Source organism: Trichechus manatus, unplaced genomic scaffold (genome assembly GCF_000243295.1).
Source record: "Trichechus manatus latirostris isolate Lorelei unplaced genomic scaffold, TriManLat1.0 scaffold00005, whole genome shotgun sequence".
In the NCBI taxonomy this organism is placed as follows: domain Eukaryota; kingdom Metazoa; phylum Chordata; class Mammalia; order Sirenia; family Trichechidae; genus Trichechus; species Trichechus manatus.
The window spans coordinates 521691-547415 of NW_004443941.1; the positions used below are offsets into that span (position 1 = coordinate 521691).

General features: G+C 45.2%; 1 protein-coding gene across 1 annotated transcript; it reads left to right on the forward strand.

The window, feature by feature from the left end:
- The first annotated feature begins 3523 nt into the window (after nt 1–3523).
- FAM161A (FAM161 centrosomal protein A) lies at nt 3524–25414 on the forward strand. Its single transcript, XM_004369433.1, has 7 exons — nt 3524–3712; nt 14400–14638; nt 16286–17437; nt 17809–17976; nt 19353–19452; nt 24670–24824; nt 25279–25414. Exons 1-7 carry the CDS (start codon nt 3524–3526, stop codon nt 25412–25414), a joined length of 2139 nt encoding a protein of 712 aa, XP_004369490.1.
- The last annotated feature ends 311 nt before the right edge of the window (nt 25415–25725 follow it).

Genomic DNA, 25725 nt, shown 5'->3' on the forward strand with positions numbered 1-25725 from the left:
TATCAGCCCAGAACTAAAACAATATCCAAGGCCAACTCTTCAGACAGGGATTGGACTGGACTGTGGGACATAAAGTGATACTCGTGAGGAGTGTGTCTCTTAGCTCAAGTAGATACAAGAGACTAAATGGGCAGCTTCTGTCCAGAGGTGAGATGGAAAGGCAGAGAGGGTTAGGAGATGGTTGAATGGACATGGGGAATCCGGGGTGGAAAGGAAGAGTATGCTGTCACAGTATGTGGAGAGCAATTAGGGTCACACAACAATGTATGTACAAATTTTTGTATGGGAAAAATAAAAAAAGAAAATACACTCTCAAAAAAAAAAAAAGGAATTAAAAAAAGGGGGAAAATGTTAATAATGTAGAATAAACTTCAAAGTATGACGTATCTGTAGCCATTCCATTGTGAATAGCACAACAAATTGAGAATAATTCTTCCAGTATTAGAAAAGTATCATCTATTTCAGGAAAGAAGTCACATAAAACACTGATGAACAAGTGAAGTTTTGACATACATCTTGGTGGTATTACTTTCATTTTACTCATCAACATAAACAAAAATATTAACGATCATTCATATTGGAACTACAGTTGTTAATCGATTGTAACCATAGGTTGGCTACAAGTACAAGAGTTCAGCAAAAACAAACACCCAAAAAACAATAGGAAAAGTAGTCTGTGAAAATCAATTGTCTACGTGGAATTTACAACACAGAGCATAGCATAACTTATTATTTGTAAGATGTGTGCTCAAAAAACAGTTACCATCCAGTTGACTTCTACTCCTGGCAATCCCAAGTGTGTCAGATAGAAATGTGCTCCACAGGGTTTCCAATGGCTGGTTTTTTGGATGTAGATAGTTAGGTCTGTCTTCCAGGAAGCCTCTGGGTGGACTCGAACCTCCAACCTTTTGGTTCGCAGCTGAGTGCATTAACCGTTTGCACCATCCAGGGTCTACAGTTGTGTGTTACAATCTTTTATATCAGTAACACACACACACACGCACACACACACACATACATGCTCTCCCCCAACAGCCAGTCATTAACCATATACAAGCAGGCCACTGGCCGACAGCCTCCACCGTTAGGGTTCTCCAGAGTGTTCTATCTGAGAACGTGCTTTTCCCACGCAGCTCCAGCCAGCAATGGAGGCAGCAGAGGTACCCACTGAGGAACTCTTCCCTGCAATCTCTATGCTAGAGCTCCCTTTTGAGTCAGCTTGACACTTTCTCAGGGCTGCCCTGCAATGTGAACCTCCTCCTACTCACTCCTCCTTTTCCCCTTGTCTTTCTGAAGGGTCACACTGTATCTTAGCTTGAAGGCTTCCATGCCTCCCCCTTTACCTCTCACAGGCTTTTGCCCCAATAAATATCTTGCACTTCTAACTCCTTGGTGTCTGCTTCCTGGAAGACTCAAACTGACAGTGGGAAAAAAAAAAAGGGAAACCACCCAAATGTCCATCAACAGGTGGCTGGATAAACAAGTGCATAAACTCAAGAATGTTAACAGTGCAGATTAAATTTAAGAATATGCCTTGTTATGATTAACACGAAACATCGAGGAAAAGTCCTCCAGTACTGGAAACTACGATCTGATTCAGCAAAGAACACTACTCGGCAATTAAAAAGGAACAGACTACTCAAATATGTAACAACATGGATGAATCTCAAAAACAGTAGGTTGAGAAAAGAAGGTGCGAGCAAAAAGAATGCACACTGTATGATTCCATTTATATGAGGTTCTAGAACGGCCAAGGGGCTGGAGTGAGAAACTGACTAGGAAGGGGCACAGGGATCTTTTGGGATGACGTAAACGTTCTATATCTTAATGGGTATGATTTCATGGGCGTATGCATTTGTCGGAATTCATCTAACTACACATTTAAGACCTATGCATTTCACTGTATATAAATTACATCCCAATACAAAAATGCAAAAACAATTCCTATGACGTGTAAGATTTGTTATTTTCTTCTCACAGATTTGTCAATTTCTGCTGTATATATTTTGAGGCTATGTGATTAGATGGAAGCTAATTTAGAATTAAAAAAAAAAAACAAACAGAAACCAAACCTGTTGCTGTCCGGTCGATTCTGACTCATAGTGACCCTATAGGACAGAGCAGAACTGCCTCATAGGGTTTCCAAGGAGTGGCTGGTGGATTCGAACTGCCAACCGTTTGGTCAGCAGTCGTAGCTCTTAACCCTGCACCACCAGGACTCCTAGTTTAGAATATTCTTGGTGAACTGAAACTTTCCTTCTCATCTAAATACGTGTCCTCCACACTCCTTGGTTTGCTCTGATTTTCCATTTGCCCCGTGCTTCAGCATCAAGACCTGTCTTGCTGCACGTGACTAACTGGAAGTCCCTGCCCAGGTTACTTGGGGCGTCCATACCACATGGGCTTCCAGCTTTTGCTCAGAACCGAGCCAGCATTTGCTCCAGTGTGCCAAGCAAATGCTCTGACAAAGCAAAGAGCAGCCTGAAGGAACTGGGGAGGGGGGATTTCGCAGGTGCTTACTCCGGACAGGAGGGCAAGGAAGGCTTGGTAAGAGGGCTTAGTCCTTAGACATGGGTTAGAGACCACGCGCCCGGCACAACCGAGGAAACGCTATAACTCCAAGGCGTTGCCAGCCGTGTAGGGCCGGGGCAGAGGAGGCTACGGGATGGGGCGGGGAAGTAGGGGCTTGGGTGGCAAGTTGCTGAGACTCTGCCACGCCCCTGTTTGGAGGCTCGGCCTCTTACAGCCACGTGGCGCAGACGGAAGACGCCATTTGAAGCACGCAAATCCCGGTGGGAGGAGTTGTTGGGTGTGGGTGGAGATGGGGTGTGTTTGTGCTCGCTGCTGGGCAACCGCGCCTTCAACCCCGCCTGAGTCAGAGCTGCCAACGCCAGGCTCACACCGCCGCTCTGTCACTCATCGGTGGGCGGGCCAGGCGCCTCCAACGCTAGGCTTTTATTGGTCACACGCTGATTTGCCAGCTAGCGACCTCCTTCTGATTGGCCAGTTGCTGATAGTTGTTAAGTCAATCAGAGCAGGATTTACTGCGCTTGTTGGGAATCCTCAGGCTCCCAGGGGAGCCATGTTAGGTACGAAACTGTCACACCACAGCGCCCCCTGCCTTCCTCCTGCGCCGCTGTCATCCCCGTCTAACACATTATTTCAACTAATAAAAATGCGCTCTTTTCTTCGCAAAACGAGTTGCTTCACTAGCACAATGTGAGAAATGTGCGTTGAAGCAGTGAGACGCGAAGGAGGGGAAGAGGCGGCCTGATCCTCCCACTAACGTTCTAATCCACTAAACAGAATTAGTACCGACTCACTGCGGTCGGTGGGGGCGCGACCCGCGTGTCCGGAGCGTGCGAGCGTTTTGCGTGCCGTTTGGTCCCCCGCGGCCCCCGTAGCGCCCCTGGTTACCGCGCCCCTGGTAACCGCCCGCCCCGAGCAAGCCGCCGGTGCTTGAGGCTGCACCACCTTCCCCGCCCCAGGTCAGCGCCGGCGGGGAGGCCTCGGCGGCGCGGTGATGGACGCCTCGCACCGGGCGGCGAAGCTGGCGGCCTCCAGCCACCATACCCCGGTTGATCCCAACAGTGGGGCGCGGGTCGCCCAGTACGAAACGGAAAATCTCATAGAGGCCCTGGCGGCGGCGGCGGAGGAGGAGGCGGCGGCGGAGGAGGAGCAGGGGAAGGCGGTGCCGTCGGCGCGGGCGTCGGTAATGGGGGCTGGGTGCGGGCTGCGGCTGGGTGCGGGGCGGGACTCGGGCTGCGGCTGGGTGCGGGGCGGGACTCGGGCTGCGGCTGGGTGTGCGGGCTGAGGGCTGGTGTGGGTCCTTCCGGCTTAGGCGCGGCCTGGGAAATGCAGTCCCCTGTCCAGATCCTCACGGAAAGTAATTCTCTGCCTAGTGATCTTGGCCCACCACCTTCTCTCTGCCCCCATGAAAAATACCCAAAACCGAGGTGTCCAAAAGTCTTTCAATCTTCACCAAAGAGATTGCAGTGAAAATATCTTGGAGAGCATATACATTGTTTCTAGAAAGTGCAAAGCACAGCCCTTCACTTCTTACGCTCTAGTATCTCTTGGGAACGGATATAGTATTTACTTAAAAAAAATTTTTTTTTTTTGAAATCTGATCTACTCCAGTAGTTGATGACCCATAGAAACTTCAGTGAATCAGCTATGCTCTCAGCTGTGTTTGGTGGCTCTTAAACACTTTAGAGGCAGGTGTTTAAAACTAACAAGAATTTAGTTGATAGGCCAGACACATGTAGGTAAGACCAGAGAAGTAAATTACCCGAGGTCCCAGTGTTTCCTAAACCGCCTTCTGGGTGGAGCAAGACAGCCTTTTCACTGATCAATTTTCAGTGTCAAATATGTCTCGACACCTGTCCACCAGATGGAGGGCAGAGTCTACCATCTCCTCTATTCACTTAAAAGATGAGAAGCTTGAATTTAAACTAGCAATCTGCAGATATAAAACTCCTTACCACCAGTTAAATGGTCTAGGGCTAATAGAAATCACTGGATACTTGGAATTCTCATCTTCTTAATCTACACTACAGCTGTTAATGAGAAAATCTGTAGCAGCACCTTTTGTGTTGAGTATTTCACCAACAGACATAAACTGCTCGAGGCTGCCCGGAGTAGGACGGATTGAGATCCGGAACAGGATCAGAACACTAGGACCATTTGCTTATGATAAAGCTTCCCCTCAACGCAAGTTGCAGTAGACAACAAAGGAGGCAAGGGGATAGAGAAAAAAGACTGAACAGAGGAAAAAGATTTGGAGTTCTGGATTAGGATCCAGGCTCTGTCTCTTGCTAGGTGATGCTAGGACTTCTTTAAGTCTCAATTTCCTTATCTGTAAAACAACTGGTATAATAATTATCTCTTCCCTGTCTCAGTGTCTGAGAACCAAATGAGAGAATGTGTGTCATATCTGAAGACGTGTTTATATCAATTGGTAATTACAATAGCAGCTACCAGTGGGACTGTCATTTCAGTGACTCGCCCAAACATTAAATTCCGTTTTGGCTTTCTGTGGTGGTGGAGTTAGTCATTTCCCTGGTTGCAGTTATACTTCCAGAGTGCCCTGTTAAACTGCAAATTTGTGTTAGAAACCATACCTTTGGAGAATGGAGAGATTAGCTTGTATAGTTCCAAGAGGGCAGGATCCTAAAGGAAAAAAAGGAAGAAAAAAGAAGAAGCTGACTTTTATGAGTTTGATACTGTTCTAGGATCGACACAGGGCGGGTCCAGAAGCACACCTGGGTGAACTGCTGCACTGGGCCTGATAAGCCAGAGGACACTGGGGCAGGGGAGGAAGGGCCAGAAAGGCAGGAAGAGTGCACGAGCCGGGCTTTGTCCTCTTCACAGTTTGGCTTGGGTCTCTAATGGGATGTTTAAAGGTTAATATGTCTCAACTTTGTCATCTATAAAATGTATTAAACCCAGATATCATACTAACCACACAAGATTGTTTAGAGAACCAGCTGTCACAGTAGGCCTCTTTCAGCCCTTTGATTTTGCCAGAGCCCCACGTTGCAGGACTCTGCCCATTTGGGCACTCTGGTGTGCTTCTTCAATTTAGCCTCATTCAGAGCGAGGGGAAGGAGAGAGGCGTCCGCTCATCGGCCCTACAACGTGATGGATGATGACATGGCTAAAGCAGCATTGTATGTGTAGAAATAGTGCGGTGAGGGCAGCGTCTGACGTCTCACTTCACAAGGGGGAAGGAGAATCGAGATCAACAGCCCAAGGCAGATTCCTATGAGGCTGAGGTCAGACATGCCTCCTCCTCCCTGTTCCCTTTTTACCAATTCTGACACCAGCCATCCCTCCCACAGATCTGTACTTCTCTGCTGTGTTTCAATAATTTGTTGCAATGGCCGTACAGAACTCACAGACAATACTCATGATTACGGGATTTGTTAAGGAAGTAACAGGTTACAATTCTGGTTTAGGAACGCTCAGGATATAGTTCTTCCATCAGGACAGCCTCTTCCCAGTCAGGCCAGTAGGCACACCTCTCTCTGGCCGCTTGGCCTCTTGGCATTTTGGCCTGGCCTCTGCCCTGCTCAGGCAAGTGTTGCAAAGCTCTTTTAGCTCTGCTAATAACTGCATGGAGGCACCCTACTCTGCCAGTAAGCCTTGTGCACAAAAGTGCCAGCTTTCTTGCTCCATGGGCTGGGAAGTTCCACCACAGCGTTTCGCACCAGTCTCCTGATTCCTACTGTCCCGTGCCACCGTCTCTCACTGTCTTCTGTGTTACAGCTCTTCTCTCTGTCTCCTGGATCTAGGAGGTTCTCAGTGCAGGGATCCTGGGTCCAAAGGACATGCTCTACTTCTGGCCCTTCTTTCTTGGTGGTGTTGAGATCCTCCCCTCCTCCCTCTGGGATGGCTCATTTTAAGCATAGCAGGTTGGCAAAACTGACCAGTCCCCTCACTGGGGTTCCATATACTTTATTTGTGTGGTCTCACCCCCACAAGGTGCCATGCACCTTATTTACATTATTGGCAAGCTATCCAATCCCCTTGGTGGGCCACAAGCACCTCATTTGCATAGTCTCACCCAGTCATTTAGTGGGAGTTAAAAAGACTATGGCTAGAAGGGCCATATTAAATAATTTACTGCACCACGGTGTAATTCACAGTGAAAATTTCACTGAATTTCTTAATGAGTGGCAAATATTGCCACCTTTTTTAAACAAATATGAGCATTTATTAAGTGCTAGTCACTGACTGGAGCCCTGGTAGCACAGTGGTTAAGAGCTATGGCTGCTAATGAAAAGGTCAGCAGTTTGAAGCCATCAGTTGCTCTTTGGAAACCCTGTGGGGTAGTTTTGCTCTGTCCTATAGGATCACTATAAGTTGCAGTTGACTTGATGGCAATGAGTTTGGGTTTGAAGTCACTGACTGTTCAACGGTGGATGAAACAGGCATAGCCCACATTGTCACAGAGCTTCCAGGCTCGTGAGGAAGTTGTTGTGTGTTGCCAAGTCGAATTCGACTCATAGCTGCCCTATATGACAGAGTTGAACTGCCCCATAGGGTTTTCTAGGCTGTAATCTTTATGGGAGCAGATTGTCAGGTCTTTTCTCTTGTGGAGCTGCTGGTGGGTTCGAACTGCCAACCTTTCAGTCAGGAGTCGAGTGCTTAACCATTGCACCACGGGGTTCCTTGTGGGGAAGTTGGATAATAGAAAATGAGCAGTCAAGTGATTATAAGACAGAAAATGTTGTGAATGAAATGAACAGGGTACTATGATTAAAAAAAGAAATCGGAGGGGTCTACTTGAATGAGTTGGTAATTTTTCATTGATGACTGATAGATGAAAAGAACAGCCATTTGAAGAGCGGTGTTAGGAAGAGCATTCCGGGCAGAGGGGACAGCGTATGCAAAGGTCTTAAGGTGGGAAGAGATTAAGGATCTGAAAGAAAGCCAGCAGGACCGGGAAAGGTGGGAGGAGATGAGGTTGGAGGGGTGATCACACAGGCACTTGTAGACCAAGGTAACCCCTTGCCACTGAGTTGATTCTGACTCATAGAGACCCCATAGACCAAGGTAAGGGGCTTAGATTTTATTCTAGGTGCAGCAGGAGGTCGTTGAAGGCTTTTAAGAGATACGCGTGCTCCTAGTTACAATTTTAAAAGATCACTGATGGCTTTGTGGAGAATGATTGGAGGGTTTGACAAAGTGGAAGGAAGAGGATTGGTTAGGAGGCTGCTGCAGTAATTCAGGTGCAAGAGGACATGGGGACATGGTGAGAAGTGCGCAGTTTTCTCTAGAATGGACGGGACTTACTGTTGGATTGTGTGAGGGCCCGGGAAGAAGGAGGAATCCAGAATGCCTGTTTGGCATTCTGGTTTGAATAGCTGCGTGGAAGGTGATGTTGTTTACTGAATGGGGAGACTGGGGCTGTGGGGTCACTGTGAGTCGGAATCGACTCGACAGCACCTGAGCACACAACCTGGAAGGTGACGTCGTTTACTGAGCCGGGAGACTGGGGCTGTGGGGTCACTGTGAGTCGGAATCCACTCGACAGCACCTGAGCACACAACCTGGAAGGTGACGTCGTTTACTGAGTGGGGAGACTGGGGCTGTGGGGTCACTGTGAGTCGGAATCGACTCGACAGCAACAGGTTTGTGTTTTTGGTTTTGGGGGAGGAATAAGTTTGGGGAGGGCAGAATCAAGGTTTCATTTTTGGACATGGTAGGTTTAAGATACCTGTGCAGGTACCAAGTGGAAATGTCTGGGAGGCAGTTGGGACTTTGAAACAGGAGTGCTGTGGGAGCCGGGCTGGAGGTTTACATCTGGGAGTTTCAGCATTTTAAAAACAATATATATTGCATATTGAGGATCCCTGGTGGCGCAGTGGTTAAGCACTCGGCTGCTCACTGACAGGTCGGTGGTTTGAACCCACCAGCCGCTAGTGGGAGAAAGATGGTGACAGTCTGCTTGTGTAAAGAAGATCACAGCCTTGGAAACCCTAGGGGCCAAGCTCTGCTCTGCGCTGTAGGGTCGCTAGAGGTCGGACTCGACTCAACATCAGTGGGTGGTGTAGATTGCATGCTGTTCTTCCACTTGCTTGTTTTACGTATCAGTAAATGTCTCGGGGGTTCACCCATGTTAGTGTGTTAGCTTTGCCTTTATTCCTTGCAATTCCTTTTCAAGGCAAAAAAATGTTTTACATGAAAAATCCAGAACTGCAGATGAAAGTAGACAGACTACAAGACAGATAATTGTTGGTGTGTCTATGTGTTGGCTACTTATGAAGCTCAGGTGCTGGGAAGAGTCAGCGTCTCAGTGGGTCAAGCCAGTCTAGGGACGATTATCCTCTAATCTGGGGCTGTACTGACAACAGCCCACAGAAAGCGGAGCAGTTAAAGCTCAGGTGCTGGAAAGATTCAGCATCTCAGTGGGTCAAGCCAGTCTAGGGACGATTATCCTCTAATCTGGGGCTGTACTGACAACAGCCCACAGAAAGCGGAGCAGTTAAAGCAAAGGGTGCTGTTTTAGGGTCTTGAAAAAGTGATGTCCTTGGCCTGGGTTATTGGGTATAGTAAATATTTTCTTCTGCATGGAGACAGTTAAAGATGAAATTAGAATTGAAAGTCACTTGTTAGCCATTCATCTGTTTTAGGTAGAACACCACGAGATCAGTTTATCTGAAAAGTTCATGCTTGTGTTAACAGTATTAAGCTGAAAAGGGATTAGACACGATGTAAAAGTCAGTGCGTAAGTATAATTTATCATACCTGCCACACCTCTTCAGAAGCTACTCATCCTATGTCTTTTTTTTTTTTTTTTTTTTGGCTCTAATGAACAAAAATTTATTTTCTCACAGTTTAGGAGGCTAGAAGTCCAAAATCAGGGAGCCAGCTCTAGGCAAAGGCTCTCTCTGTCCACCGTGGGGAAAATCTTTGTCTCAGCTTCTCCAGCCCTGGTGTTCCCCCATTCCTTGATCCTTCTATATCTTTTGCAAACAATTTCTCCAGGCCCTTCTATTAGGAATCTAAACGTATTGGATTCTTTTTGTGTATGTGCTTGCTGTAAGGCCTTATTTTAAGAGATGTTCTGAAAGAATGAATGGAGAACAATGGATACCTTAAAGCAGTTCTTTGGAATATCTCCCGTATTTTAATTACAGTTTTTGAAAAATCAGCTTTTCCTTAGTACGCAATAGAATATAGCTCTTTAGAGCAGCCCGTATCTCTTTGAATGATTCTGACCCTTGTGTGGGATAATTGTTCTCTGCTCTTGGTGGAAACACAGTGTTTTGAACTGTACATTCATTCGTTCAGCAAACATTTATTGAGCACCTGCCCCTGGCCAGGTACTTTTCTAGGCACTGGGAACACGGCAGTGAACAGGGCAGACCCATCCTGCCTTCGTGAAGCTTACTCTTCAGTTGAGGCAGGCGTACAATACACAAATAGATCAGTGAAAATCCGGGGATTGTCAGTTGGTGGTGAGTAGTTAAGAGAAAAGTGAAGCAGAAAAAGGGGGATGATGATGAGTTGGGGGAGGGGGCTGTAATGTCAAATGGAGTAGTCGGTTATGAGCTCGTGGAGAAGGTGACATTTGAGCAAAGGCCTGAAGGAGCGAGTGAGCAAGTGGGCCATGTTGATGTCTAGAGGAAGAGCATCCCAGGGCGGGAACAGCAAGTGCAAAGGCCCTGAGATGGAAGTAGACGGACGTTTTCATGAGGACAGCCGTGTAGGTGAAGCAGAGAGTGGTGGGAAATGAAGTCAGGGAGGCTACAGACCATGTAGGGCTTTACTCGGAGTGAGACGGGAGGGCCTCTTTCTAGGGAGGGACTCCCTGGGCCCTGGACCCATATCCTGAGGAGGGGGTGCCAGTGGCTGGTAGTGGGGTCCCTGAGGGGCACAGTGCAGCTGATTCTGCGAGTGTTGCAAAATGGATTCAGCTGCTGCTGAAGTGCACTGCTGCCACCCAGGTGAAGGGTTGTTGCCTGGCCGCACAGGCAGGCGGGAAGGTACCAGAGAACTCACACGGAAAGAGTAAGCGCCGTCTTCCTCCGCCAGCCTTGTGGTCTCCCTCCAGCCCCCTACTGCAGTCTAACAGGGAGCCGCTGGCAAAGCAGAGACATGGTTTGTAGCGCCCCAGCCCCAGCATCACAGGGCAGGGTCTAGAAGGTGGGTTCGGGCTGAGAGATGACAGTTTGATGGCTGGCACGCCTGTTTGACTCATCGTAAAGCCCATGTTCACAAGGTGAGTGCTGGGCCACGTTGCTAAGGAGTGCAGACCTCGAAAGAGCTCTCTGACACCACGTCTGCGGTTTTTGTCCCCAACCAGGAGAACACTCCAGACTGAAAAGTTATTTAACTTCCATCCAACCCTTTCATCTTTGAAACCAGGTGACCAGTGGTAGACAGGAAAAGGAAACCACCTCCTGTGTGACCCAGCTTCCCTTTCCAGACTTATTCCCAAAGCTTCTCTGTGCATTTTAGTGCCCTGTTCTGCAGCTGGGGTCCCTCATCTGCTAACTGAAAGGGTGGAGGTTCGAGTCCACCCAGAGTTGCCTCGGAATAAAGGCCTGGCAACTACTTCTGGAAAATCGGCCATTGGAAACCCTATGGAGCACAGTTCTGCTCTGGTGCATGGAATTGCCATGAGTTGGAGTCACCTCAATGGCAGCTCGTTTGGGGTCCTGCAGCTGTGTGTACCTTGCCTTCCATGCCCCCCTACTCTGGTCACCTGTGCCTCTGCTAATACCACTCCCCTTGTCTGGAGTACTTTTTACCCCCTCCCCCTTAACACTCGACGATTCTCCAGATTCTCCCATTCTTTACGACTCAGCTCAAACATCACCTCCTCCATGAAGACTTTCCTCATCTTCTAAACTCAAGTAAAACAAAAAATTCCTTCCTTCTGAATACCTTTATCACTTCCTGTCTGTATCTCTCACTTTCTACCTCATACTTGTCCCCCTGCCGCTCCTTACTTAAATGTTGGCCTTCTCCAGCATTTCGTCCTCAGGCCTCTCTCTCACTGTCCGCACTCTCCCCAGGCGGTCTCACCGCACCACTTCCAGGCCGCACCTGCCACCTCTGTGTGCTTTGGTGGCTCTCATATGCCCATCTCCAGCCCAGCCTTCTCACCAGGCCTCCAGCATACTCACTACCATTTCCTGGACACCTCCATCTGGCAGTGCCACTGTCCCCTCAGCTCAATGTCCAAGAGCTTAGTCTCCTTTTCCTGAAACACTCCTCCCGCATGCTCCCTGTATTAGTGAATGTCAACACCATCATCTACTCAGCATCACAGCAAGAAGAAAATAAGTCTTCAATTCCTTGCCCTCAGTCCAGACCGTCACCAAGCTGGTGATCAGCCTCGTAAATCTCTTAGGTCAGCCTCCTTGCTTGCATTCCCAGGGTGCTCTCTTCATTCTGCCCTCAGTACCTCTAACCCGGCCTTTACAGGAGCCCACTACCTGCTTCCAGCCTCGCCTTCGTTCAGGCCACCCGACCTGTTACCAGAGGATCCTTCTGACTATTATGCAGGGAGCATATCACTCCTCTGCCCCATGTCCTTCAAGGCCCCGGTTGCCTATAGGATGAAGGCTCAGCCTGGCCACCTGGGCTCATGGTTGAGGCCCCTTTTTCACCTTGTTTTCCACCCCTGCCCTATGTCCCATATGCCCTGTTTCCATCCCCCATTCAGACTGTTTGCCTCTCACTGAACACCCCATGCCTATCCCTTCTCTGAGCATACTGGTCTTTGTGGCCAAAAAGCCCTTCCTGCCTTTGAGACCCAGTGGATTTGGGGTGGAATCCTAGCCTTGATGCCCATGAGCTGTGTGATGCAGGCAGGTCACCTCGCTCCTCCAGCCTCAGTTCCCTCTTGGAGAGCAGAGTACCTGCCTGCTGGGTCATCGTGAGGCAGTGCATGAAGATGCATTAGCAGTGTGCCTCGGATTTCTTTGTTCCTTTTTCATTGCTTCCCCATTCTGGCGAACTTTGTCCTCATCCAGCCTGATGTGGTCTGGCTCACCTCCTCGTGAACTCTCCCTCTTTCTTCCTCCTGGTCCAGAGTAGGCATTGCTTCTGTGACCTCACGTAGCGCCCTGGCATTTCTGATGCTGTGATATGTGTGGTCACAATCTGTCTTTCTGCTCAGGTGGGAGCAGGTGGGGTTCTGTCTCATTCAGCGTCTGCTGTTGATCATTTACATAAAAGGTCAGTGGTGAGAACTCACCCAGAGGCACCTCAGAAGACAGGCGTGGCTATCTGCCTTCTGAAAGTCAGCCTTGAAAACCCTGTGTCTACTCTGCACACATGGGATCGCCATGAGCCGGAATTGACTCGGCAGCAGCTAACAACAGTCACCGCTCCTAAACTAGCTGGCCGCTTCTCAAGGGCAGAGTGTCCTTCTGATTTGTATCTTTCAGCAGCTAGCTGAGTTCTGCATGTCCCCAAATATTTAATGAATGAGGGTATTACTAAAGTACTAATCTCAGAGCTCAGAAGGTAATGAATGGTGAGAAGCACATACAGAAACAGCAGAAGAAATCAGAAAATTCTCTTAATTGAGTTGTATGGCATATATAAAGCAGTTTTCTGATTTGTGGATTTGTTGGCAACCAGTTTCTGAATATCAATTCTCTTGAACAAAACTTGTTTCCCTCCATTTGTTTTCTCTAAGTTACCCCAAATGGCTCAACACTGGCCCCTTGTACACCATTTTCAGCTCATTGAAACACCCTAGCTCTAACCATTATATACAGTTGAATCTCTGAAATTTCTCTGTTGAGAAAAGCTAAGCAGATTTATTTTCTAGATTCTTATCAAATTGGATCTGTAATTTTCTGTAGCAAATACACTTTTTTCATTTTGAGTCTATTCCAGGCAGTAGGCTAAATTTAAAACCATGGTTGGCAGACTTTTATGCTCAGTATCATGGATAATTTCAACTGTTTCTCAACTGAGAAAATGTGAAAAATGATATATTTATGGAGTTTTACCTCTGTGGTTGCTTCAGCTAAAAGAACTGTGAAAAGTATATATAAGGAATGAGGACCCTCCTGGGAATAATTTGTACGTAGAATAATTATAACCATGTACATCCCCTTGTTCTGTTGTTACTTCCTCCTGAGGCCTGTCCCCACTGGGAGGAGGGCTTTTCCCTGGCTCTCTGATGAGCCACTGCAAACTTGGTTCTTCTAGGAAGCCCCCACCTCCCCGCCTTGCACTCCCACCCCCTCTCCGCTGGCATACCCGTAGAGCCCATGCTGCAGGAACCCAGCCCTGGGGAGAGTTGGGCTGTGGTTGGTTGGTTGTAGCAGGAGGAGCTATGTTCCTGTTCATCTCCGGTAAAACTTAGAACTCTGAGGCTTCTCCTTACAGACCAGTTAACCAGTCACCGTCAAGTGGACTCTGACTCTTGGTGACCCCGTCTGTATCAGAGTAGAACTGTGTTCTGTAGAGTTTTCCAATGGCTGGGTTTTTTGTTTTTTGTTTTTTAAGTATTACTAGGCCTTTCTTCCAAGGCATCTCTGGTAGACTGAACTTCCAGCCTTTTGGTTAGCAGCCAGCCACGTTGACTGTTTGCACTAGCCAGGGACTCTGAGCTCCTCGTAGAAACCCTTTATGAAAGGTGGTTTGATTCTGTCCTATTTTAGTATAAATACAATGGGTTAAATACCTTTACTGGTTGATCTGAGAGTCTAACCATCCTTTATAAAATGGATAAAATAGCATTTTCTGGCAGCTTGGTTTCTCTCTGTCTTACTCTTCAGATATCATAGGGGAAAATGTATGTAGCCCACAAGTAACTTATAACCTATCAGGTGGACTGTTTAAGAAGCAGCATTTGGATCAGTTTCAACTTAATTTGTCCTTCAATTCCAAATACCATAACAAGCTTTTTCCTCCCCCAGGCTGATTTTAATACCAACTCTTCTGGCACGGATGAACATGCACGTATGAGCCTAGAGGACATGGTGAACTTTTCTGACATATACCACTCTAATGCAGAGTATTTCAGGAAACTAGAAGAGCTGAAGGCTGCCCATGTGGAAACTATGGCAAAGTTAGAGAAAATGTACCAGAATAAATTAAATTTAAAGGGAGTTCAGCCAGTGATCATCAGAGAAAATGCTCCTAGTGTCTCCTCCAGGTAAGTTTGTACACAGTGTTATTTGTGGACTGTACAATAAAACATAGACACTTAAAAGTGCAGAACAGAAGTATTTCAGAATCTTTTCCCTCAGCTATCCCTTAGCACTCTTAATGATACAGAAGTAGGATTTTATTCAGAATGTTTGAGGGCTTATCAACCTACAAGGTGACGTCTTGTTTTGAGGGTCATTTGATTGCCACTTAGTCTTTTCTCTCTGACCCTCCACTTATACAACTATAAAAATGTATCAAAATATTTAGTCTGGGCCATTTTAAATAATGAATATTAAAGTTTAATATAAAAGCCCTTTTTAATATATGGATTAACATGAGCTCATTAAAGATATAGTACAAAGAGTTCAAGGCTATGAGACATAAATATGATTTACATTTTCAAACTAGTCTGTAATTTTCAGACCCATTTCTGCTCAGAATTTGCTTGCTTTGAAACTTGAGGCAAGTCATTTAACTCATCCAGTTGGTCAATGCTGATTGCGCATCTTCTGTGCAAACTAGAGATTCAGAAACGATGCCTTCAAGGAACTCAAAGACAAGCTGAGAACCAAAAATGGCAGTATGTCATGACTTGGCAGTGTTATGGAGACAGAGGAAGAAGCAGTTGATCATGCCAAGATGTTGGTGGAGGAAGGCTGGTAGGGAATTTTCCACAAAAGTGTTCAGTCTTGAAGGAGGAGTGCAGAAGATGCAGAAGGCAAGAAGTGGCCTAGGCAGCAGAAACCGTGTGTGCAGACATGGTGGCGTGAGAGACCGCGTGCGCAGAGATGGTGGCGTGAGAGACCGCGTGTGCAGACGTGGTGTGAGAGACCGCGTGTGCAGAGACATGGTGGCGTGAGAGACCGCGTGCGCAGAGATGGTGTGAGAGACCACGTGTGCAGAGATGGCGTGAGAGACCGCGTGCGCGGGGGCGTGGCGGCGTGAGAGGAGACGTGCGCGGGGGCGTGATGGCGTGAGAGCCCGCATGTGCGGGGGCGTGGCAGACCGCGTGTGCAGAGATGGCGTGAGAGACCGCGTGCGCGGGGGCGTGGCGGCGTGAGAGACCACGTGCGCGGGGGCGTGATGGCGTGAGAGCCCGCATGTGCGGGGGCGTGGCGGCGTGAGAGACCGCGTGTGCAGAGATGGCGTGAGAGACCGCGTGCGCGGGGGCGTGGCGGCGTGAGAGCCCATGGTGTGTGTGACGCACGTTGTGTGACTGGGTGTGACTTACGTAATGGTGCCTGAGGGTAGCGGTAAACTGGAAAAGTAGGCCGAGGCCAGTCTCAGGCTTTACGAACTAGGCTTGATTTTGTAGCAACAAAGAATCACTGAAAAGTTTCAAGTGGAGGAGTCACGTGATCAGATCTCTGTTTTAGGAAGGTGACTCTAGAAAACGGTGGGGAATTCAGCAGAGGTCAGACGCAAGGAGACTTTGTTGTCTCTGGTTCCTCTCCTGTAAAATGAGGGAGTCGAACTAGATGATTGACAGGCTCTCTCCTAGCTTCTAGTCTAAATAAAAGCAATAATTTCCGCGAGCCCTGTCCAGCTCCTGTCTTCTGATTGTACTCTGAACTTAGAAACTGTGTAACTGTCTTAATTTTTATTTTTGGTCAAGTGCAGTGGAAAGTGTAACGTTCTTCTTCTCCCTTAGATCTGTATCAGAAAAAGACTCGTACCCCCCTGTCTCTTTAATGTCATCGCTTTCGGAGCCCGATTTAGGCCGGTCTTCCTCCTTATATGCATCTTCCTCTGAGGATGAGATGTCCAACCTAGAAAAAGATTATCCCGGGAAAAGCAGGATGATGACCTATGCCAAGGAGCTCATCAACAACATGTGGAAAAACTTTTCTGTTGAGGATTATATTCAGTCTGATGATGCTGACTTCCCATCAATTGAAAAAAGAAGGAAGAAACCAAAAGAATGGGTGCCAAAGATTACAGTACCTGAGCCTTTTCAAATGATGATTAGAGAGCAAAAGAAAAGAGAAGAGAACATGAAATCCAAGTCAAACATTGAAATGGTACACAAACTATTGAAAAAGGAAGAAGAAGATGCAGAATGTCGGAAGAAATTCCAAGCCAGTCCTGTTCCTGCGTATGTCTTTCTTCCCCTTTATCATGAGATAGTCAAGCAAAATGAAGAGCGGAGGAGAGCCGCAAAGGAGAAGAGCAAAGAAGCTCTTTTGGCCTCACAAAAGCCATTTAAGTTTATTGCAAGGGAGGAACAGAAGCAAGCAGCCCGGAAAAAGCTAAGAGACTTTTTTAAGCCTAGAAAGAAAACAAATAGATTTAAAGCCAGGCCTATACCTCGATCTACTTATGGTCCAACGGCCAGTGACAGAGTCAAAGAAGAAGAGCTGATCAGAAGCATTAGGACGCAGCTGAGGGCCCAGAAGCTTCCACAGAATTCATCCCTTCAGCCGTCTAAGCCGGCTCACAGAAGCCTGGCTACAGGGAAACTCAAGTGTCCTGAAAAGGTGAAGTGTAAGTGCAAGGTCAAATGTCACACTCCTGGTGTTGAAAACCTTCCTGAGAAATGTCAGAAACACCTCGTAGAAGATAAGTGTTCAGAACTCTTAACAGCCTGTGAACCATTCGATCTTCATGCATCCTCATCCTCTAAAAGAGAGAAAATTTTGGCAGACATTAAAGCAGATGAAGAAAATTTAAAAGAAACACGTTGGCCTTATCTGTCTCCAAGGCACAAGTCACCAGTAAGAACTGCAAGTTCAAAGCCTGTGCCTTGTAACTGCAACCCTCCAAGGCCCACAGTGTCTTCCAGAGAAAGAGAACAAGCCATCAGGTAAAATAATTAGGAGACGGTGCTAATGACTCGTGGTTGCTGAAATAGCATACATAGTTCTGTTGATTTTATATGGTGAGTTTGAAACTATTCACAAATGATTATCTGGTAAGATATTATACTATATAATTTAAAACATTTTGCCAGATGGTGTTCTTCCAGGAAATGAATGTATTTTCCGTGTTTTGAATTTCTGGGGATAGAAAAGGTTATAGTCAGCCTGTTGCGATCCAGTTTCACAAGCCAGGTCCTTCTCAAAAGGTTTGCATTCTTTGCTTTTTTTCCACCTTTGAAGTATCCCGTGTTGAATCTTTGCTAAACAACATTCTCATTGGCTTAAAGTGAATTAAGCCTTAGTTTGTTGCCCTCAGGAGATCACTTGAGGAAAAGAAAATGTTGGAACAAGAGAGAAATCGGCTCCTAACTAAGCAGAAGCAAAGATTGAAAGACTTGCAGAAACTACTGACAACCCGGGCTAAGGCTTATGACTCGCATGAAAGTTTAGCTCAGATGTCTAAATGCAGAATAAAATCTCTCAGGTATCATGAACCCTGAACCTCCAGATCATTGGTTTTCAAACTTTTTCTTTTTTTCAATCAGTGGATAGCGGTATATAAACAGATTAAGAAGGGTATTAGTATTTTATTGATTCAAATTACAGGATTGAGAAAAATCTTGATTTAGAGATAAAGTTTGTTTTTGTTTTTTTTTTTAAACAGCTTGCCATATTATCTCAGAGTACTCTACTCTTCAATAAACGTATCTGTCAGAGAGCTTTGTTCCAAAGTTTGCGTGAAATCTGGTGGCACAAATTAACAGACTGGTGTGTGCAGTCTGTTAATGTTAGTGTGTATGTTTTGCAATTTGTTACAGTTTTAATATTAACAAAATAAAAATATTTTGCATAGCCTCTAAAACCCCTTCACAGAACACTAGAATTCTGCAGTTTGAAAACCAGTGCTCCAGAGGAACGTTTTTATGTACAGCATAAAAATGTTCATGTTTCAGTAGAAAAATATCCCTTAAATCTGAGTAATATGATTTATTACCTTTTAATAATCTGGTTTATCTGTGTGTATATATAATATACATATAACAATAAATATGTACATGTATATGTATGTTTGCTTTTAATTACAATCCGCATTCGTTTGTAATGAAGCATTAATCGATTGATAGAGGGAGCTTAATTTGATGAGCTTGAGTAAAAAATTTCTTAGACATAAAGGAAGTAAACTGGCTTTTTCATAATACCAACCTGTGTATAATTAAGCATAATTTTTATGGTATAATTGTGTTCTCCAGTCCATGTAATCTTTTTATCTTGCTAGAGTTAGTGTCTCTTACATAGAGAAAATAGCATAGTTTAGTTCATTATAGGACTGTGTCCTAAGAGTAAATAACATTTAGGTGAGTTCATGTGTTTTGGTTCCTGTTCTCTGTATATCACATTCCTATGCTCTTCACTTCTCCTCAGACCTGAACCTGTTTAATTAACTTTGCCACCAACTTACAGGAGATCCTATTGGGGGAGGGGGGGGGGATAAGAACAGGTCTTGTTTTCAGAAGAAATTAGTTAGAAAGTATCTAATTTGACCCAAATTTTCTTAGTTTTATACACTGACAGCTTATAAATGAGGTAAGAAAGCATTCATTCATCTCTTCATGCTTTAAAGATTTCAGAAACCGCAGAGAACCTAGGCTAGTCCCAGAGGGTAAACTGTGTGTTCCCAAAACCTAGGATTTTTATTCTCCTTTTCATGAACATTTACCAACCTGGAAAAGGAATTGTGGCCAATTGTGAACTGTGCTCATAAATTCATTTCTGATTTGTTATCCAGGCTAAGTGTTGTGTGTATAAGTTCTTATTTCTTAGATGACCTTTTAAAATTTCATTCCTTTTATTTAATTTTAGAAGGAGTGAAAAGGAAAGGATGAGAGAATACCGACAAGAACTAGAAGAAAGAGAAGAAAAACTAAAAAAGAGGCCTCTACTGTTTGAAAGAGTTGCTCAGGTTGTGTTTGTAGGAATTTAAGCGCTATTGTTGGCTTTTTTTCTTAACATCTTCAGCTCCTAATTTTACAGTCCATTCTTCTTGTGTTACATAATTTAGTTAGACATGTCATTGTTTCTGTGACACCTTCATCAAATCAGCCAAGTAAGTAATTTTGCTCAAAATCTGAGCGTTGAATCTTGTTGATGAGGCATATGTAGACGTGATAAAGAGCGCGCTGTTATTCCGATGGTTCTCAGAGTAATAGACTCAACCGGTGTTTAATGGCTGGTCTTCTTTCAGCATCAGCTTGGCCAAGTATTAAGGTGAGGCTTCATGATATGATGTGGAGGTCTTTGAAGAATTAAAAAATGAAACAAAATGGCTAATTGAATCAGATTTATTTCTGCCAGTGTTTTTTTTTTTTTTTTTAAGTGAGTCTATAATTTTCTTTCTTCTCTACATTTACAAAAAAGGACTTCCTTTTTATAGGAAAAGCAAACTAGTCTTACGGACAGTGGACCCTGATTTTACTAAATTTACACTCAGTTTTATCATCTTTCTCTTAAGGGAGATTTGTCAGTTTCAGGTCATTTCCTTTGTCTGCCTAAGAGCAGAGTTTGTGTGGGTGACATACCTTAACGATAGACAGAATCCCTGGAGGTTACAGGTGCTGTGTTATGAACTTCAAGCCGTCACAGTTGGACAGTAGACAGGTGGAGCCTCCTGCCAGCACTTGCGAGGGACAGGTGCGCGTGGCCCAGGACTGTCTGGGTCTGGTCCAGAGAATGATGAGCATGCCCTGTGGGGGAATCTACACATGACAGCCTCTCCCAGTTACAGAAGCCCTTTGCTTATTGATTTGAATATAGTTTTATGTACTCGTGCATTTCATATTAGGGGATGGATTTTTTTTAACATCTTAGTTTCAACTTTGGGGGAAAAAATCATTAGAAGCTATTTTATATTGTACAGCATAAAGTGATTTACTTTTGGCCCAAAGGAGTTATCTCCAGTGCTGAACTGTGGGTGTTTATGTCCGCTTGTCTGCGAGTCGTGCCTACCAGGTGTCCCATAAGCATCTCACGTTCATCTTGCCCCCACTAGACCCTCCGCCATGATTTCTTGTCAGGGGCACAGTGTCGATGGCTGGGAGCCACTTTTTCTTCCCCATTTGCTTGGTCACCAGGAGATCTGGCAAGTTTCCAACCTCAGTGATTTTTAGGTCTACGCGTCGCCACCCCTGATGTGGGCGTGTCAGCTGACACCTCTGTTATTTCCTGTCCGAATTATTACGGTAGTTTAGCTGGTCATCCTGCCTTGCTCTCTGCAGAGCTGCCCGTTGTATCTTCACCTTGCCATTCCCATGTCCTTGCCGGAATTTTAACTCTAGGTAGTTAACCCTAGATATTCATTAGGACTCCCTCAATGGTGCAAATGGTTAAGTGCTTGGCTGCCAACCAAAAGGTTGGCGGTTTGAACCCACCCAGAGATGCCTCAAGAAAGACTTTGTGATCTGCTTCCAAAAGATCACAGCATTGAAAACCCTATGGAGCACAGTTCTACTCTGACACACGTGAGGTCACCGTGAGTCGAAATAGACCCTATGGCAACCAGTATTTTTTTTTGAGCCAGTTAGTAACCCCTGACAACAGTGGCAATCCTCCGTTCTCACTGATCCCATTTGTTCTCATTTTCAATGAGTGGTGTCAGGAGGTCTCGTCACTGACTTCTCTGTATTACAGACGGAGTAACTGAAGTTTAGAAAAGGTAAGTAACTCATAAGGTTTTATAGTTAGTGAATGGCGGGACTATGATTAGAATCCAAATCAGTCTGCTTCCAAAGCCCATGCAACTGAACTCTGAGCTGTCCTGCTTCCTGCCGTAAGATAAATTCACGAGTCTTAGCGTGGTATAGAGATTTCTGTTAACCTCTTTAATCTCTCCCACTGCACTCTTTTCTGCTCCCCCAACTATGTACACGCATGCCCTTACACACATCCTTTACTTTCAGGTCACACCAAGTACAGTTTTAAAGTTTTCATTCCTGCTGCTTTCTGAACCCTGAACACCCTTAGGGCCTCTTCCTGTCTTCACCTAACTCCTGCTCCTCCTTCAAGCCTTGCTGTAAAATCACTCCCTGCGCTGTTTCCTCGTGCAGGGCTGAGTGCTTTTCTTTCCTCTCTGTTCTGTTTGTGCCGTACGCCTCTGTCTTTGCTCCTCCCATTGCATGTATGGCAGTTATCTGTTTAACGGTTTCTCTTCCCTTCTAGCTAAGTAATTTTAGAGGTGGAAGTCAGACTTTTGTATTCCTATCACCTAAGACAGGTCTGGTACAGGACAGGTGTTAGTAGGCATTGCTGAACCCAGACTGAATAGCTGTGATCAGATTAGCCAGATAATGGCCTCACATTTGCTTTCTGGGCTTAGCCCTGGCTGAGAGCACTACCCTGATGTCTTAGTGATGAGTCAGCCCTAGTTGAGGGTTGGGGGTGGGGGGTCATGCTGTAGTAAATTCCCACCGTTTCTAAGCACCAGAGAAAATGTGGCAAAATAAATGGTGTGTGTGAAATTAAACTCATAAAGATATTTTAAATGTTGAAAACAGGTTAGTTTCATACCTGATATTTGTTTTCCTACTTTGTGGTCACACATACGGAGATTCCTTTGCCCAGAACACTCTTCTCTCCCCACGTGCCCCTCAGCCACGAGGGCATGTCACAGAAGAAGTGTTCAGTAATCATTTATTCAGTAAATTAAAGAATTACTATAAACAAAACTTCTGGTTATAAAAGGTCAGTATTTTCTCTCTACAAGTTAGGTCCCTGATTGTAGACAGACTTTCATCTTTACCTGTTACTTAGTTTCTGGAAGAAACAATACAGCTTTTTTTTTTCCCTGCAGAAGTTTGTTACAGAATAAAATAATCATACGGTGATTTGAATCGTTCTTCTGTCTCCTAGTCCTTCCAGTCCTCTGGCCTGATGAGATGCCGCGGGAGATGTCTGTTCCAGTTAGGGACAGGGACACACTGTCCCCCGCCATGGGGAGTAGTAATTCTGTGTGCAGTGGTCATGGCAGGGAATCCCCATTGCTTTGGTTTTGTGAACATAAACCAGTATGTTTGTCTTGCAGTCTATTTTGCTGCGACTGTTGCTGCTAATTATCAGCTGTTATTTAGTAAATTCACTTGCATCTTTATGCATTAGCCATTTATAATTTAATTTTTGTCTTACTGCTGTTGAGTTATCCCCTAGCAGAATATACCTGTGATCCATTACAGAACAAACCATATTTTCCTGTCTCTTGGACATAACAGGCTTTATTACCTGTTTCAGTGGCTGCAACGATAGGCTTAAACGTAGTAAGATTGTGAGGATGGTGCAGGACCGGGCAGTGTTTCGTTCTGTTGTACATATTGTCCCTGTGAGTTGGAGCCAAGTCGGCCCCTACGACAGCAACAGAGGACATTACCTGACTAGGTGTTAAATTGAATTTTAAATGAAATTCAGATGAAGGCTTTCTAGCACTAACTTTTATTGGGGTCATTTTAATCTTCACTCTTTTATGCTTAATTTGCTTAAATCAGAATATGCTATTGCTAGTGCATTCAGAGTTAGCTTTGGGGTTCCTTGATTCTGCTCTGCAGCCTGTGGGGCACAGCCCCCGTCTTACTTGCTCGGCCTTTCAGGCCCTTAAGCCTCCTTTGCTGGTGTTCACAGGCTCTGGACGCATGTTTACTTTACTTCTCTAAACATCGTTACTCACGGGGAGTGCATGTTAACAGCAGTTTGCTGCTGTTTGAGGTTTAAGTATCAGGAGATTACTGGGTGATCGTTTTGTCTATTGTCATCAGCCTTCGCTGTTTTGGTTTCTGCTGTGGAATGCTGACTCTGTGGTCCTTCCTTATGCTGGAGTCCCTGGTTAGGCAAATACCTGACGATGCATTGCTCAGCTCAGGCTTCGGGCTGCCATCACCCCAGGATGACCAGCGCTACCACGGCGCAGTGGAATAGGTTCAGGGCAGAGCTGAGAGACTTGGTTCTGCCTTTGAGCAGCCTCATGACCTTGGGCAAACCACTTAACCTTGGGGGTCTTGGTTTCCTCATTTGTTAAATTCGGGGGTTAGACTGGATACTCTCTCACGCCCTTTCCAGAACAGGATGCTGGGCCGTTCCTGGTCACCTTGCTTAGCTGGAGGTCCAGAGAACAATTCCTGGCCCTATACGAGTTCAGATCTACTCCTAGGAGCTGAAAGTGGCCTCGTGCTGAGCCGCTAGTGTGGACCCCGGTCAGCTGGTGGTTCCATAAAGCCTGTGCTCTCAGGAACTATGATGACTTCCCACTCCCTCCAAGTGTAGGAGGGTCGTCGCTCCTCCCCACAGGTCCCAGAGCCAGGAAGTGACATTCCAGAGATGAACCCAGTGCTTCCTCCACAGAGTAAAGATAAGGACACTGATGGTTTTCTCATCTTTGATAGATTGGGGATACGGCTCATAAAGAGTAAACATCACAGTAGGTACATGAGAGAACCTGTGACAGCTATCACATGAACTTATTTTCTTCTTTTTCATATATCTTCATACAGTCATAAAAATGGATAAAACATAGGAACAGTTTAAAGAATAATTCTAGATCAAATGCCCATGTGGCCAGCACTCTGGAGAGCCCATGTGCCCTGGATCACAGTCCTTCCCCTCTGCCCTGGAGGTTACCGCTCTTGTCACGTTTCAGATAACTGTTCCCTTGTTTTTCTTTGCAGTTTTACCACCTAAGCACGTATCCCCAAACAAGCTAGTTTTGTTTTGCCTGTTTTTGAACTTTATGTAAATGAACCGTATTATAGGTGTACTCCTGTGCTGCTTTTGTTCTGTGTCGTATTTGTGAGATCCATCCATGCTGTGGTGTATAGCTATAGTTCATTGCTCTATTTTACTCTCTTGTGTGAATAGGCCACAATTTATCCACCCTACGGTCGATGGATATTTGGGTTGTTTCCAGTGTGGGACTGTTACAAGCAGTACCAGCATGAACATTCTTGTACTTGTCTCTTGGAGCACATGTTCAGGAGTTTCTCTGGGTATATATCTGGGAGCAGAATTGCCGGTCGTAGGGTGTACAGATTTTTAACCAACTGTGATTATTGAACTTAATTTTCGCTGGAGTTTTAAGCCCATAAATCTTATGGAAATTTAAAAATCTTTTGTTCTCATCTAAAAAGGTTTGTCTTTCCTATAGAAAAATGCAAGAATGGCAGCAGAAAAGCATTATTCTAACACCCTAAAAGCACTAGGAATATGTGATGAGTTTGTTTCAAAGAAAGGCCAGAGTGGAAACATACTTGAGTACTTCAGCGATCAAGAGATGAAGAGGTTCGCTGAAGATAAAGAAAGGTAACATACATAAGGTGTCTGAACGGCTTGCCTTTGAAAAAATGCTTACCTGCAAGAAAGCACACAGTTCTGTTCTGTACTGTTTTAAAAAGGTCTTTTACCTAATTGAATACATGGGAGCTGTTGTAAAACGTACTGGTATTTTAACATGTTTGACACATTCAGAATATTACACAGCAAAACAACTTAGATTTCTGACTTCTATAAATAATGACAATAACATGCTTTCAAAATGAAGTTTCAAGAGTCAGTCAAGTTTTGAAATAAAATAGTTCTCAGGAATATTCGATTTCCCAGCTGGGTCATTTGTAGAGGTTTTTTGTTTTTTAAACAACGAACGGAATTCATACACTTAAGGAGCATTGACTGCATGATGGCATACATCGCAAAGGGTTTGTTTACCTTTAAACCAAATCATTTTTCCTTTGAAAGATTGATAAATTTCTTCCTCTAGCTTTAATGAAGAAAAAATAGAAGAAAGAGAGAATGGGGAAGAAAATTATTGTATTGATGCCAACAGCCAGGATTCTTGCCAGGAAAAAGATGAAATCAATGAAGAAAGTGGGGAAGAGACTTCTGTTGAAGAATAAAACTGAATCATCAAGGCCTCCTCTCTCAGGCCCTGGCTGTCGTCGTTGATGGCGTCATCTGTCAGCAGTGCACTGTGGTGTGAACGCTTCTGTGGAGATGCTCGGGTGCGTGCAGGGCTGCTGAGTGAAGTCATCTGTAGCCTGAAGAGGCTCACTTCATGGGACCGGTGATTTGGTCAGAGTGAGGCTTGCCTGTTCATTTTTTCTAATCGTTAACGTATGGTCCGTTTGCAACTTTGATCTTTCGTATATTTTTTTAAAAATATTTGAGAATCACAGCTGTCACACACAGATTAGTTATAAAAATATAT

Coding starts and splice junctions, on each gene's coding strand:
- FAM161A (XM_004369433.1), top strand. CDS start 3,524: ATGGACGCCTCGCACCGGGCGGCGAAGCTGGCGGCCTCCAGCCACCAT. Junction 3,713..14,399: donor TGCCGTCGGCGCGGGCGTCG/GTAATGGGGGCT, acceptor TTCCTCCCCCAG/GCTGATTTTAATACCAACTC. Junction 17,438..17,808: donor GAAAGAGAACAAGCCATCAG/GTAAAATAATTA, acceptor TGTTGCCCTCAG/GAGATCACTTGAGGAAAAGA.